General features: G+C 40.0%; 1 protein-coding gene across 1 annotated transcript; it reads right to left on the reverse strand.

Moving 5' to 3' along the window:
* Nucleotides 1–1,317: 1,317 nt before the first annotated feature.
* Rab9b (RAB9B, member RAS oncogene family) lies at nucleotides 1,318–11,725 on the reverse strand. The gene is made up of 3 exons (XM_005076712.3): nucleotides 11,535–11,725; nucleotides 6,026–6,095; nucleotides 1,318–4,776 (listed from the first exon to the last, which is right to left on the reverse strand). The coding sequence occupies exon 3, from the start codon at nucleotides 4,732–4,734 to the stop codon at nucleotides 4,129–4,131; it is 606 nt and encodes a 201-aa protein (XP_005076769.1). The 5' UTR covers nucleotides 4,735–4,776; nucleotides 6,026–6,095; nucleotides 11,535–11,725; the 3' UTR covers nucleotides 1,318–4,128.
* Nucleotides 11,726–14,730: the final 3,005 nt, after the last annotated feature.

Raw genomic sequence — 14,730 nt, forward strand, 5'->3', positions numbered from 1 at the left:
TAATGTCTAGGCAATTTATCAGTCAAGAAAATAAAGACAGGGCTGGAGAGATGGCTCAGTGGTTGAGAGGACTGCCTGCTCTTCTGGAGAAAATAAAGACAATGTGCATATTCTGTTTATATTTTGTAATAGTAACTTTTTTGCATTTCTCATTCAGTACTCTTTTTTCTCTTCTATTTTTTATTTAAGTTAGAAACAAGCTTGTTTTACATGTCAATCCCAGTTCCCTCTCCCTCCCCCTTCCCTTGCTCCCCCATCCACTGAACCCCTATCCCATCCCCTTTCCTCTCCCCAGGGAGGGTGAAGCCTTCCATGGGGGATCTTCAAAGTCTGTCATATCATTTGGAGCAGAGCCTAGGTCCTCCCCCATGTGTCTAGGCTGAGAGAGCATCCCTCTATGTGGAATGAGCTCCCAAAGTCCATTCGTGTACTAGAGATAAATACTGATCCACTGCCAGAGGCCCCATAGACTGCCCAGACCTCCTCACTGACACCCACGTTCAGGGGCTGTGGATCAGTCCTATGCTGGTTTCCCAGCTATCAGTCTGGGGTCCATGAGTTCCCCCTTGTTCAGGTCAGCTGTTTCTGTGGGTTTCTCCAGCCTGGTCTTGACCCCTTTGCTCATCACTCCTCCCTCTCTGAAACTGGATTTCAGAGTTCATCTCAGTGTTTAGCTGTGGGTGTCTGCTTCTGCTTCCATCAGTTACTGGATGAAAGCTCTAGGATGGCATTTAAGGTAGTCATTAATCTCATTATCGGGGAAGGGCGTTTAAGGTAGCCTCTCCACTATTGCTTAGATTGCGTCATCCTTGTAGCTCTATGGACATTTCCCTAGTGCCAGATTTCTCTTTAAACCTATAATAGCTCCCTCTATTATGGTATCTCTTTTCTTGCTCTCCTCTATTCTTCCCCTGACTCAAACTTCCTGCTCTCTCCTGTCCTCCTCTCCCTTCCTCTTCTCCCCTTCTCATTCTTCTAACTCCCTCTCCTCTCCCCCCCCACCATGCTTCCAATTTGCTCAGGAGATCTTAAAAATTATGATAAAAATAAAGTAGAAGATTATGGTTCACATTCTGGTTCCAAGGCTCTCCATACAGGTCTAAAATAAAATAAAAGGAATCTCTAGCCCCCAATCTTCAGAGTTTGTTTCTCTGCATGATAAATAGGGAGAGCCACTTGGAGTATCACATAAAGAATGATAGAGATACCACATCAGGTACCATCTGAGAGTGACTTTACTGATAGATATACCTGCCATGCTGGCTAACTGCTCAAAAGTAGAAAGGGTGAGAAGTAACACCCCACAAACATTGTACGTTGGTTGTTCAAAATGCACTTTTTATTCACTTTGACACATGAATTTTTAAACAACTGGAACAATATCTTATACACATTTTGAGATGTTTAGCAGCACCTGCGGCAAGAGGACTGTGGAATACCTCAGGATAAAGTAGAGTTGGCTGAGGCAGATACAAATACACCTGAATTCATCAATCCACTGAAGACATATGGTACTTGAGGCCCCTTGAAAGCCAATACGTGGCAATAAACTAAATAAATATTTTTGTATGATGTTTTAATGGACTATTGAAAAACAGTATGCTTCTAATTAGAAATACATTTTTCCAAAAATCTAGTGTCCATTAAAAAACACCTATTGAAAATATTTCACTGCACATTCTAGATACATGATCGATTTCAAAACACATACGCACAATTCCTGGTACCACAAATGTCAGCTTTTGGTGTTTTTAATCTTACCAAAACTATATGTCAGCACCCACTGAGTGTTACTCACAAAAATGACACTGTTTTGTCACTTACTGTTAAGTGATTGATATTGTAAAGTAATCTGATAGAAAAAAAAGTGTATGGCTAAGAAGAAAGGGGCTTCAATGTACCTGCCACTTACATTAACACTTGTCTCGATGGACAGGATGCCTGTGAATACCCATGTACTTTTATTTTTACTCAAATGACCACATGCCACTCTACAGAGACAAATAGTTTTGTGAGCTGATGATGGAAATCTTTATGAAGGCCTGAGATCTACAAATAGAAACTATTATCAGCAGAGTGCGAATAGAAAGAGAAGGCCCCAGGTCTCATGCACTTAAAAACAATTACTACTTATCAACTCTGACATACAGAGTTTCACCCGAACATGTTTGTAGCAAAATGACTGTAGAACATTAAAACCAGTGTGGCTGGCTATAGGCATAGGCAGGATAGGAACCTATATTTAAGAGCTGTGGGGGTCCCCGTTCTGGCTTTGACTTCTGGCATTCAAATTAATTGGACAATAGGGTCAGGACTATGCCATAATTGGAAATACTGAATACGTCTGGGTTGAAATACTGTCCTCCTCTTGTCTATGTGGCCAAAAAGTACCAGAGTTCTTAAAGCACATAAGGTCCCACATGTAAGGCTGATTCCATGTCTGGCTACAATGGAGAATTCTAGGCTGTATTCCTGTGAATGCTCCCACCCCATCCTGGGCCTAAATCTCTTGGGGGAAGCCTTGTGTAACTGTCCCTCTCTACAGTGGGTCACAATTTTTAGCATACACATTTTAAAGCACAGATTAAAATCTATGCGGATCAACCAACAAAAACCAGACGGCACACTCATCATACAGCATATAATTGGCAGTCATGGTATTCAAAATTTGTCAAACCATTTTTGAACATGGTGTCTTTGGAATATTTTAATAGTAGTTGTTAAAGGCTAATCCCAGAATGGCTTGAGGATTTTTAAGGCCCTCTCTATAGTCTTAGTTATCATTTTCAGATAACACCAACCAGAACATGGCACTGATGAGTTTGTAAATTCCGAACTTAAACCTAAAGGAATCTTATACCAAACATGTAGCCAACACAGTAATTCTTTTTGCAGTACTTGAACAGATGGCTACGTAGTGACTACGTTTACTGGGAGGGAGCTCACTATTAAGGCAGTCTATTCCACTTTTGAACAAATCATGAGGAATTCATTCTAACACAAAGTTTTTAAAAATCTGCTCTTTTGCCAGTTTTACTGTCCAAATTTGGCCAGCTGTACACTTGGTGAGACATCCCAAGCATTAGACCCTTCCTCTACAACACACAACTGAGTGAAGGGACCTGTGAGAAAAGCCCATTACTCTCTAACCTTTCCTGAAGTCTTCTTCATGAGCCAGCATGGTGGACCATAGGACCATCTAAATTGTAGGCAGAGAGCACGGCACCTGAAGCCACATACTAAGCAGCATTGCTAAATTGATAAGTTGTAAAGGAAGCAACATCTCTACGCAGCAGCAGTAGACGTATGAAGGAAAAGCAGGCCAACCATGTATTTGCAAAGGGAGTTGGCATATTTAAGCGTAACCCATTCACTAGTGTCCTGTGACTCACACAACATGGATTAGAATCAACCTCCAGTGTCATTAGAGCAAGTCTTGTTGATATGATTTTTAAGTTCATATGAGATTAAACCATACATAAGGATTTGAACATATCAGTGTGTATTTTTATACATCTACATCCCTAATCATCACCACCTTTGTCTAATTCATGCATAGAAATCCTTGCTTCCATTGTTATTTTTGCTGTAATACAGCTCAGAATCTTCTTTTTCCCTTTGGTAGAAATGCCATAAACTGCTTGGCAGGAGTCTGGTGGTGGCATCTGCTAGCTGGCTAATGGAACACTTTAAGCTCTTTCACTCCTTCATGCAGTTGGGTTCTAGGTTTAAACCTTGATTTAAAAATACTTAAATCTCTCAGGACTAAAACTTTCTGAAGTGTCCCGAGACACACAAGAAAGGAAAATAGCAGAAATCACACAAAATACACTTGGCTCAATAAAGCTTTTTTGTTAACTGCTCTACAACTTCAATTTGAAAGGTTCTGTTTCAAAAGTAGAACCTCATCTTTTACCCTGGCACGCTCATGTGTGTGCGCGCGCGCGTGTGTGTGTGTGTGTGTGTGTGTGTGTGTGTGCATGCGTATGCGTGCATGTGTGCGTGTGTGCGTGTGCATGCGTGTGTGTGTGTGTGTGTGTGTGTGTATCTGTACTACCAGAGGGCACAGTGGTTCTTACACTATGAACTAACCAACTTAGTGCACACTTCTGAACAGAGTCCCTAAATCTAACAGCATGAAGAACTTGCTTTGGAACCACTGTTCAAATCAATGGTGTGACCTAACATGCAATGTTCCAGCTGTTCCTCTACAGCTAACACCTGCCTAACAGCTTCTTCAAAGGCCACTGTCACATTAGTATCATCTTTGGCACTTGTTTCTAGATAAGGGTAATTCCCATTCTCCATGCACCAGGCTTGTGCCTCCTCGGTCGTCACTTGCCTATCCTCTTTGTCTACCTTGTTACCCAGAACTACAAAGGGGAAGTGCTCTGGGTCCTTTACATCTGCATAGTAGATGAATTCTTTTTGCCAGTTACCAAGGTTCTCGAAGCTCTGCCGGTCATCCACACTGAAGGTCAGCAGGCAGCAGTCTGCTCCCCTGTAGAACGGCGTTCTAAGGCTCTTGAAACGTTCCTGCCCTGCAGTGTCCCAGATCTGCAGTGTCACAAAGCGTCCATCTACCTCCAGATCTCGATTTAAGAACTCTACCCCAATAGTGTGAAAAGCCTGGGAGTCGAACTTGTTGGTGACATAACGGTTCATAAGTGAGCTTTTCCCAACTCCACCATCACCCAAGAGAATGACCTTTAAGAGAAGGGATTTCCCACTCATTGTTGCAGCACCAAACAGGGAAAAGCTTGCAAACAAAAGAACCTGAAAATGTAGGAAGGAACATAGTTAAACATGAAATAAATCAACGCCATAGAAAATTTCCCCGAATAATGAGCTTACATGATCATTATTTAATTTAAAACAGGGAAAGAGAGAAAACTCTTTTAATAAAAGAGGGAAAACTGGTCTTGGTTTTCTGAGGCTTCTTACCTGGATAAGGAATGGCTGAATGTCATGAATAAACCAACTAGCAGATGGCTCCACAATTTGTTCAGTTCAGACACTATTCTAGGTGAGAGAGCCTAGAACAGGCATGCCACTCAAATGTGTGACCATGTTAGTTTCCAGTTTGGACAGTTCCAAACAAGATGCTAATATGAAACTTATTTAAGGTTTAATGTTTGTTTTTGAGGTACCTAAGTGTTACTGGAAGGTATATAAGATGTATTCTTGATTCTATCAGTCAAGATCTGGGTCCCAATTGAACTGGACTCAATAATATGTAAAAGAGAAAAAAATCAACTTTCTCTAAGCATTTACTCCCCTTACACTTGCACTGAGATGGATACTATAATAAGGAATGGATCTTGTATAATTTTGTGTTCATGGTACAATGACATTTAAGTTTATGACAGTTGGCTAATATCAATATAACAGGTATTATCCTGAAGAGGATCTTATGGGTTTCTTCAATTTAAGTTTTAATACCAAAAGACCAATATATGAAAAGTCATGATAAAACCTAAAGCACTCAGAATCATGTAGCACTTTTCTTGTTACCTACACAAAATATTTATACATAGACTACCTAGAATACATGTTAAAATAAAATATTCTCTAAGGTACTGTCACAATTGGGTCTATACTGGAAACTCAAGAATGTTGATATTAATTGAGCAAGGTAATATTTATGCAAGAGCCTCAAAGGAAGGAAACCTAAACACTGATCAAAAAGTATATGCAAAAGATTCTAAAAGCACACATATTTGACGGGCGGTGGTGGCGCACGCCTTTAATCCCAGCACTCGGGAGGCAGAGGCAGGCGGATCTCTGTGCGTTCGAGGCCAGGCTGGACCGATAGCCTCTGAAACAATACAGAGAAACCCTGTCTCGTAAAAACCAAAAAAAAAAAAAAAAAAAGAAGAAGCACACATATTTAAAAGGTAATTTGAAAGTCATAATAGTCTTTAAAATTATTTTGGAATTGTTTTTGAAATTATAAATATTCACTTTTTAACAAAAGAAAATGTAAAATATCAAAATTCATTGCAATATCTCATGAAATACTTACCCAGCTGGGTTTTTTCACAATTCAGCCTTCTCCTTTGTCCCTCTTGGTGCTTTATTCTTTTATTAGGGTTCTAAAACAGAATGGGAAGAAGATTTTAATAATCTATAATAAAATGAAAATAAGTCTTTAGAAAAAACATATTCAATTCAGGGAGAAATCCCATAGCAATCTCAAGTATCCTGTGGCAAATTTTCACGAATACACTTAAAAGTTCAAAATGTTGCAGGTGTTTAATGTGATCAAAATAATTTTATTACCCAAACTTCAATTTATTCTAATCTGACTGTACTTTGTGTGATTTAAAAAACTGTGTTGTCTTTCTGCTGAATGCTCTATTTAAAGTAAGAATAAATAAAAGCACGTAGGTGATATACGGAGAAGTGATATCTGGGAGACTGAAAGCAGAAGAGTTTAAGATAAACCAGAGACAACTTTCCTTCCCTTTATACCCACAAACACTCCCACTTCAAGCCCACCCGTGCACCCATCAATCTGCCTTGAGGTAGTCTGCTCATGATCAAAGAAGAAATCATTTATATGTGTATGGACCCACAGTATACTTTCTTAGATAATTATTTTATTCACTAGTTGATGCTATCTGTCTTGAACCCAAGATTTTGTTTGGTTGTGTTTTGAGACAACTCTCTGTATGTATTCCAGATGGTCTGGAGCTCACTAGGTAGCTTGAGATGGTCTTAAACTCCCGATTTTCTACCTCAGTCCCCCTGGGTGATGGAGTTACAAGTATTCACAACATTACCTAGCTTGAATACAAGTTTTAATATTTAGCTGTCCTTACTACAAACACATATTTGCTTAATATTAATAGTTAATTGTAGCATATATTAATGAAGCAAAACTAGAATAGTGTTCCAAAAAGACAAATAATTCCCAAGCTTGTTGAGTATGTTTATTGAGGAATAAAGAAGCTGTTTGAAAAACAGCTCAGCAGCTTAATTATCTTATGCTGTTTTACAAAGCCAATCAGGTATTTATTGAACATCTAAATCAGTAGCTAAAATGTAAGCAACATCTCCTTCTCAGGCTAAATCTATTCTGTAGAAATTAATTTTTCTACCATTTCTTTTCTGCTTTCAAATTCTGTCTTTGGAAGTATAGCTCAGGTGACAAATTTTTCTTGAAATGAGGGTGAAACAGATGTGTTAGGACAGGTTTTAATTCTCCTTTCTGTTTGGTTTTGCTTTTGATATACTGGAGAGGGACACAGGGTCTCAGTGGGCTAAGAAAGTCCTATACCATTGAGCTATGCTTCCACTTCATACTTTATTTTTAATACAAGCCTACAATATAATTTTACAGTTCAAAAGTCTTTAACTCTCATTTTAAAAAGCAACGTAAGTAAGTACAAATGGGTGTAAACTACAGATGGCTATAAGTAGTAGATACCAAATGACTTTCCTTAAGTACCTAGAAAACAGGTGTTAGCATCATTAAATAATTCACTAATTCTACTTCCCCAGCTGTGGATCAACTGCCTAGATGGCCAAAAACACACTGATTATGGAAATAAATGCCCAGCTCCAGGAATAATGATCGGTATTAATGCCAATCTTAGAATTCTCTAGTTGGTAATGGGCACACATAACTCTAGGTACATAAAGTTTATGGTGTGGGGAAAAGAGGCAAAAGAGGGTCCTCCTTGCTGCTATGCCAGTCATTTGTATTATGGAGATATTGGCTCCTCCTTGTTCTTTAATATGTAGCAATGCCTGCTGAGCATCTGCATACGACATAGAGTCCCATTGTTGAAGGGATCTTCAGGAGCTTCTGGTATAACACTTCCAGTGATGTTTGAGCAAGCACCGAGTGTCTACCGTGTGCTGTGTCATTACCAAGGCGATATTCTACACCAGCACGTCTCAACCTTCCTAACGCTGCAACACTTTAATACAGTTCCTCATGTTGTGGTGACCCCAACCATAAACTTATTCCATTGCTACTTCATAACTGTAATTCTTCTACTGTCATGAATCTTAATGAAAATACCTGATATGCAGAGTATCTGGTATGTTATATGACATGACCCTTGTGAAAGGGTCATTCGACCCCCAAAGGGGTCACAACCCACAGGTTGAGAACCACTTCTCTACATTCTCCTCTACCATATCCAATACTCATTTATTTGTTAAAAGTAGAAAGATAATATAGTTTAGGTTGGTCTCCTTGCCTTTAGTCACTATATCCTGCTGACTTCTGCCTCCATTTTAAAAATTAGAATGTCAATGTGTTGCCCAGGCTGGTTTCAGACTCATGGTCTTAAACCATTTATCCTCTTTTCCATTCCACACTTCATTACTGGCATTCATCACTGCACATGGTTTTGCTGCCATTTGGCCAGTATCTTCTCACTCTACGTTATGAAAATCTTTAAGATCTTCTCTGCCTGCCTCTGGTTTCTCCTCACGCATTCTATTTTTGCAAAGTTTTAGCACTTGCACACCCAATAGATGTAGAGATGTTTGAAATGTTTAAGGTAAGGACTTGCCCATAAGGAATTTACAAATAAACAACTAAGCTTCGATTTCACAGTAGGGACTGAGGGTGGAACTCTGTGGTAGCAGCACTTGTCTAATATGTATGAGGCGCTGGGTTGGATCCTCAGTGGAGTTCTATTTCACACTAGAGAAAGACAGTAGGATAACCTGTTTAAAGCAATTCATTATATGTTTTAAAATTATCAGGGGAGGGCCTACCTCAATTTATAGAGTATTTGAATGCAATGAGTTTGACCCTCAGCATCGTATAAAACCTAGGATGGTGGCAGATATGTATAACTGTAGCACTCAGGAAATGGATTCAGGAAGATCAGAAGTTCAAGATCATACTCAGCCACAGGAGGTCAAATTCATTCTGGGACACATAAGGACTTGCAGAAAGGAGTGAGTGCTTGACAGGTAAGGAAAGGCAATAAGAGAGTGCCGGAGGCGAGAAAAATCAGAATGCATCCTATACCTGTATGAAATTTTCAATGATCAAATTTAATAAAAATTACTTGGACATTTAAGAAGGAATAAAATATTTTCCACTGAGTCCCTTATAGTAAAAAAAAAACAGAATATGAATTTCCCCAGCACATAGAAATGGTTAATATTTAAGGAAATGGAAGCAATTATTACCCTTCACTCATTATGCATTGTATATTTGTATCAAATGATCATATTGTACCCCACAGATATGTTCACCTTTTATGTCTCAATGAAGCATCTCATTCTTTGCAGTTGATATCACACTGCTTGGTGTTGTTAACAGGTTTCTTAAAAAAAACTGTCTTTTCTACACAACTGATTTAAAGGTCCTTTATTTGTGTGTGTCTTTGAAGCTTGTTCAGCATGTGGTCCCAGAACCCATCATAGAAATAAGCAGTAAGTATTTGATAGGTATCCAGAATTAATGCCTTGGAATTTATGCTAGTTGATCCACGATTCTGTAAGATATCTGGATGCTATCATGTATAATGTAACTGAAAACACAAATTATGAATTTATCTAGTTCCCTTTCCAGACAGGACCTAACAGAAATTTCACCTGTTGAAAGTCAATGAAAGTTTTTCCATTTCCCTCTTGCTACACTCACATTTCAAAATAAACATCTATTTACAACAGCATCTCCAGTCCTACTAAAAACAAGAGAATAATGGCACCCATTTTGTTTTCAATGGATTCTGTCATCCCTGTTACTATGTTTGAAGGTGAGGATGATTCACATTAGTGCAAATTCAAATTGAAAGGAGCTATCACAGAATAAAAATCAATGAAATCAAATTCCCTCCCCCAGGAGAAGCCAAATTTAATCCAACATAAAAAGAAGAAAGCATTAAAGCAGAGAGAAGACTTTTTGGTAACAACAAATATATCTAAAAGGAAGGTGAAATCCAGTATGGCTTCCGTATTACGCTAGTTCTGAACCAAATATCTTTCTTTTTATTTTCTTTCCTTTTTTATTTTTTAATTCTCGGTACTGGAAATCAAACCTAGGGCGCTGTGCCTTAAACACTCCACCACTAAGCTGCACCTCCAGTCCTTGGACCATAATATTTATTCTAATTTTGGTCCCATTCAGAGAAATATCTGGCTTTGACTCAAATATTGTCTTGAATAATAAGATGAATCAGGAATTCATATAACCAATATTATTAGCTCTCTATTCTTCAGTGCACTTGAAACCTTTTGAATCAGCTATGCTTGCACCCACACGGGCTTATTAAAATCACCGTATTTAGTTGGGGGTGCTTGAGGCTGGGAGCAGAGGGAAGAAAATAAAGAAAGGTTGACCCTTTTAAAATAATGCATTTTATTGTGATTACGGAGAGAAAAGAGGCATAAATGCAAATTGGCGTCGTCAGTTCAGTTTCCGTGGGGTGGAACGGTGCTCACAATCAGCAGCGCAGGTTGTTTGGGAGCAAGTCTTGACAGGGGTGTGTACTGCAGGGCTTGGTGGGGGAGGGAGGGGGGCTAGACAATGGATGAGAGTGGCCCTGATGGAAGTCTGCACAGGGGAGCTTGGAGCTGTGAGGAAAAGCCTACCTTGTGGCGACATGCTGATGGGGGCTATTCAATTTACTGTTTAATCCTGAAATATGATTCAGAAATACTGCACTGGAGAAAATGGGTGTGGCTTTCTTTAATGTATGTGAAAGTCAACACAAGCAAGAAATGATTAATTTTTGAGACCCTCTAATTTAAATGATGTAGGTTGCTTCCCATACAACCTGATGCTGGAAAGGGGGTGTTTTATGGCGGGGAAGCTCTATGACGCATTCAATTTACTTTGCAGAGCTCAGTTGTCAGCTACACGCATGCTACAAAGTCTAGATGCCATAGCTGTCAAGCCACTGAAATGCTGTTCCTAACTTCATGGTGACATTTGCATCATATATGCAACTAAGTGTTCAGTGTGGAAATGCATGTCTAATCTTTCACTCCTTATAACAGTTCTGGGCCAATAAGCCCAAAGATACACTTGATAAAGATACACTTGATAGAAACTTGGCACTGTCCCCAGGCCACGTCTTCCTTAATAGGCTGCCTGGAAGTAAAGGTTTTCAGGACACTAATAAAACGTCCTTAGGAGACCAGTAATGTTGGCATCTCCACGCCGGGAACACTGTTTTAGTACTGGGAACTTAGAAAGTGAAACGTCATGCATAGTCGCAACTACCTCCAACCCAGGTCCTCTCACCTCATCCTTAGCTCCTAGAGCCAGTCGACTGTGGCGCATGCGCAGTGGGCCACACCCGCTCCCCACGGAACCCTGCGCCTCTCTGCCCCTCTCTGGCAGTCACTCCAGATTACTCAGCAACGCCCCCCTCCACCATCACCTACCTACGACTACAACCTCAGCAGCTTCTAGGTCCCTTTACAGAGGTGCGAGTGGCCCTGGGTATGACCGAAGCTGCCCTTTCTCCCTCTACCCACAGGCCTCCCACCTCCTGGCCTCCCGGGTCCACCAGCCCTAGCCCCCTCTTCCTGCCCTCGCGCAGACACCTTACCCAACACAATGGGAAGGAGAAAGGACAGGGCTGCAGATGTCAGGCAGCTCAGCTCTGCGTGCTTCTAGTCTGGCTCCTCAGCGACCAGGTCACAGCTCGAGCTGTCGCCTCGTCCTCAATGGGGCAGCAAGTGCAGCTTGGACCTCGGTGGCCTGACAGCTGCCGCTCGCTCCCGCTGCCGCCGCGCAGCGTCTCGCGCGCCCGCGCCCGCCAGGAGAGGGGGCGGGGCCCGCGCCGCCTCCTCGTGCCCCCTTCTTGATGCTGGGGACCCACTGTAGTCGCCTTCCCGCCGCCTCTTGTGGAGAGTGTTCCCTGGCTGGCTTGCTCTTCCTTCCTGCTCAGTTGTCTAACCAGGGTCTCCCTCATCTTTCTTCCCCTCCCAGCTGATTAGAAGTCACAGTGACAATGGACCATTAAATAATTGCTCTCGCAGTTTAGCTTCTCTTCTGCCTAGGGCCCAAAGTCTCAGGCAGAGCTAGCTCTAGCCTCATGTCCTGCAATGACTCTTCTATTTACTTCATTTTCCTAAGAAACAAATCTTTCATTTCTTTTTGGATCTACGTGTTCTGTGTTGCTTTTGTGCCAAGAGGTTAGTACATACACCTTACTTCAAATAATACAGGAAAACACACGATCGCAACACATTAGTAGGCCCTGTGGGTGCCTGTTGCTCAAGAGAGTCTCATGATGCTTCAAAAGGAAAGATTGACATCTGTAACTCCTCCACAGAAAACACACAGCCCTTTAGTTATCAATTACTATTCTAGAGAATCACAGACAGCACTACTTGAGGTTCCAGAAACTGTTCCAGGAACTGTTACTAGGGTAGAATTCAATGTTATGATTATACCTGGTCACCAAACTAGGCCCTCTTGGTTTCTTGGGGTCCTCTGGCATCTTCTGCTACTTTGTGATTAACCTGCTACTTTGTGATTAACCTCTCTACCCTCATAACCAAAGGAAAACAACTGAAATAATTTAAATAATTTAGCCTGCACCCCATCTATTGCTCAGTTACATACATGTCTTAAGCTTCACGGCTCTCTGAAGACCAACTCGTACGGGACTACCCTCCCCAAATGTTCCTCACACACACCATCTCTCTCTCCATCTACGCCACTCTCTCCCAATCTTTTCACGAGGCAAAACAACGAATCTCAGCAAGGATCTGCTTAAATGCCACTTCTAAGGATAGCCTTTCTCCATAATCCCATAATGAAGACAGTGCCTCAATTCATCTCTTATAGCCTCTTGTAGCTTCCTGTGATTTATTTCACATCACAATCATATAATGTGACATATATGTATATATATATATATATATATCATACTTACTTGATTACAACTGTCTCCTCCACTGAACTATAGGTTCAGATACTGTGTTTAAGTTTACAACTATATCCCCCTAAAGTAAGATGCATATTATGCACTAAGAAAGTATTTATTAAATATGAATGCATGATGTATCACCAATAAATGTTGCTATTTTAAATAAATGAATCTAACCCTAACTCTAACTCTAACCCCAACCCTAACCCCTAACCCTAACCCTGAATTCATTCACCAGTGCACCCAACCAACCTGTTAGATCCAGGTTTGATGAGAGCCCTTGTCTCAAAAAAATAGTGGTGGAATGTCATTAGGTCCTGAGAGTGGGACCCTCAGCAACGAATTAATTATGATCTCACAGAGTGGGTTGAGTCTCTCAGGAATGAGCTAAATGCTATGGTAGTGAGATAGTGATAAAGTAAGGACATACCATGCATGTACTTGTCTCCAGTATGTCCTTTTTGGCTTCTTCATCAAGTTCTTACCCATCCAGGGACCTCTTATCAAGATACTGGTGACATTTGAATTCTCTATAATAGTTGATGAAAACAAGCATCTTCACAAGTTTCACAGCCTCAGGTATTTTGGTATAGGAGTACAAAATGGATTAAGGTCTAAGTATTTGTGTGAATATCTTTAACTATATATGTATAATATTTGTACATACAAATTTTCTTTACTATGTGTTATTTTATATATACATTATAAAACACACACACTACAAAAACACCCCAACACAGAAATTTTAACAAAAATAAAAAGTAAATATGCTGATGTTACATTTATTTTCTAAACTCTAATGAAAAGTTTTGTGAAGAGCTTCAGACATAATAATCTATGCTCATTTGTTTCCCCAGAATTCTGTTTTATGATGGTTTTAACAGTCTTTAAAATCTCTCAAGCCTAAATGAAATTGTTAAAAGCTTTTTTTAATTTCTAGGTTAAATGCCTAGTTCTGTAGTCAGGATCTCATGACTGCTAAAGACATGACACTGTTGGAAAGCCTAGGGGTAAGCAAAACCTTGTGTTAATCCAGAGACTCCTAAATGCAAATTCTATATTTAACACATTTATATAGTTCTTATAAGAAACAAAGAAGTACATTTTCATGACTGTGAACTAAGCAAGGAATTCTTAGATATGATACCAATGATAAGAGATAATTTGATTCCTTGAAGATGAAAATGCTCTTTATGCCTCAAACGACACATCAAAGTTCTCCCTGAAATAACCACCTCCACAATACAGAGACTGATTTGTGCAGCATTACCAACAAAAAGTTTAAATGCTGGGCTTGTTAATTACTTTGTATCGTGTAACATTGCTCCAATTTTCTAATTTGTAAATGTGGGAAATAGTAACACTGTGATGATCATATGAACTTACCCACATAAGAATAAGTGTCTTGGACTTTAGTAACTAATCAAGGAATGTTAGTACTGTTAACATCATGGAAATATCTCGGACATTAAATTTATTATGCTTTTCAAAAAATAAGACACTCTCAAGGGGTTGGGGTGACCTTATCATAAAATGAATGGCATGAAACCATGAGTAGATAAAATCAGATTCCTAAAACCCATGTAAAGTGCAGGGTGTAGACAACGGTAGTGTGCATCTGTAACCCCAGCAGAGGAAATCAGAAACAGACGGTTCCCTGGAATTCATTGACTAGTGCACTCAGCCAATCTGTTAACTCCAGGTTTGATGAGAGTCCTTGTCTCAAAAAAATAGTGTGTAAAGCAACCAAGAAAGACACCTAAGGTCAACTTCTGGCCTTCACACACATAAGTGCACACACTCACGTGAACAGAGAACTGCACACACACACACACACACACACACGATAGTAAATAAAAATATTTTA

This window comes from Mesocricetus auratus, unplaced genomic scaffold (assembly GCF_017639785.1).
Source record: "Mesocricetus auratus isolate SY011 unplaced genomic scaffold, BCM_Maur_2.0 Super-Scaffold_100003, whole genome shotgun sequence".
Classification (NCBI taxonomy): Eukaryota; Metazoa; Chordata; class Mammalia; order Rodentia; family Cricetidae; genus Mesocricetus; species Mesocricetus auratus.

Coding starts and splice junctions, on each gene's coding strand:
- Rab9b (XM_005076712.3), bottom strand. CDS start 4,734: ATGAGTGGGAAATCCCTTCTCTTAAAGGTCATTCTCTTGGGTGATGGT.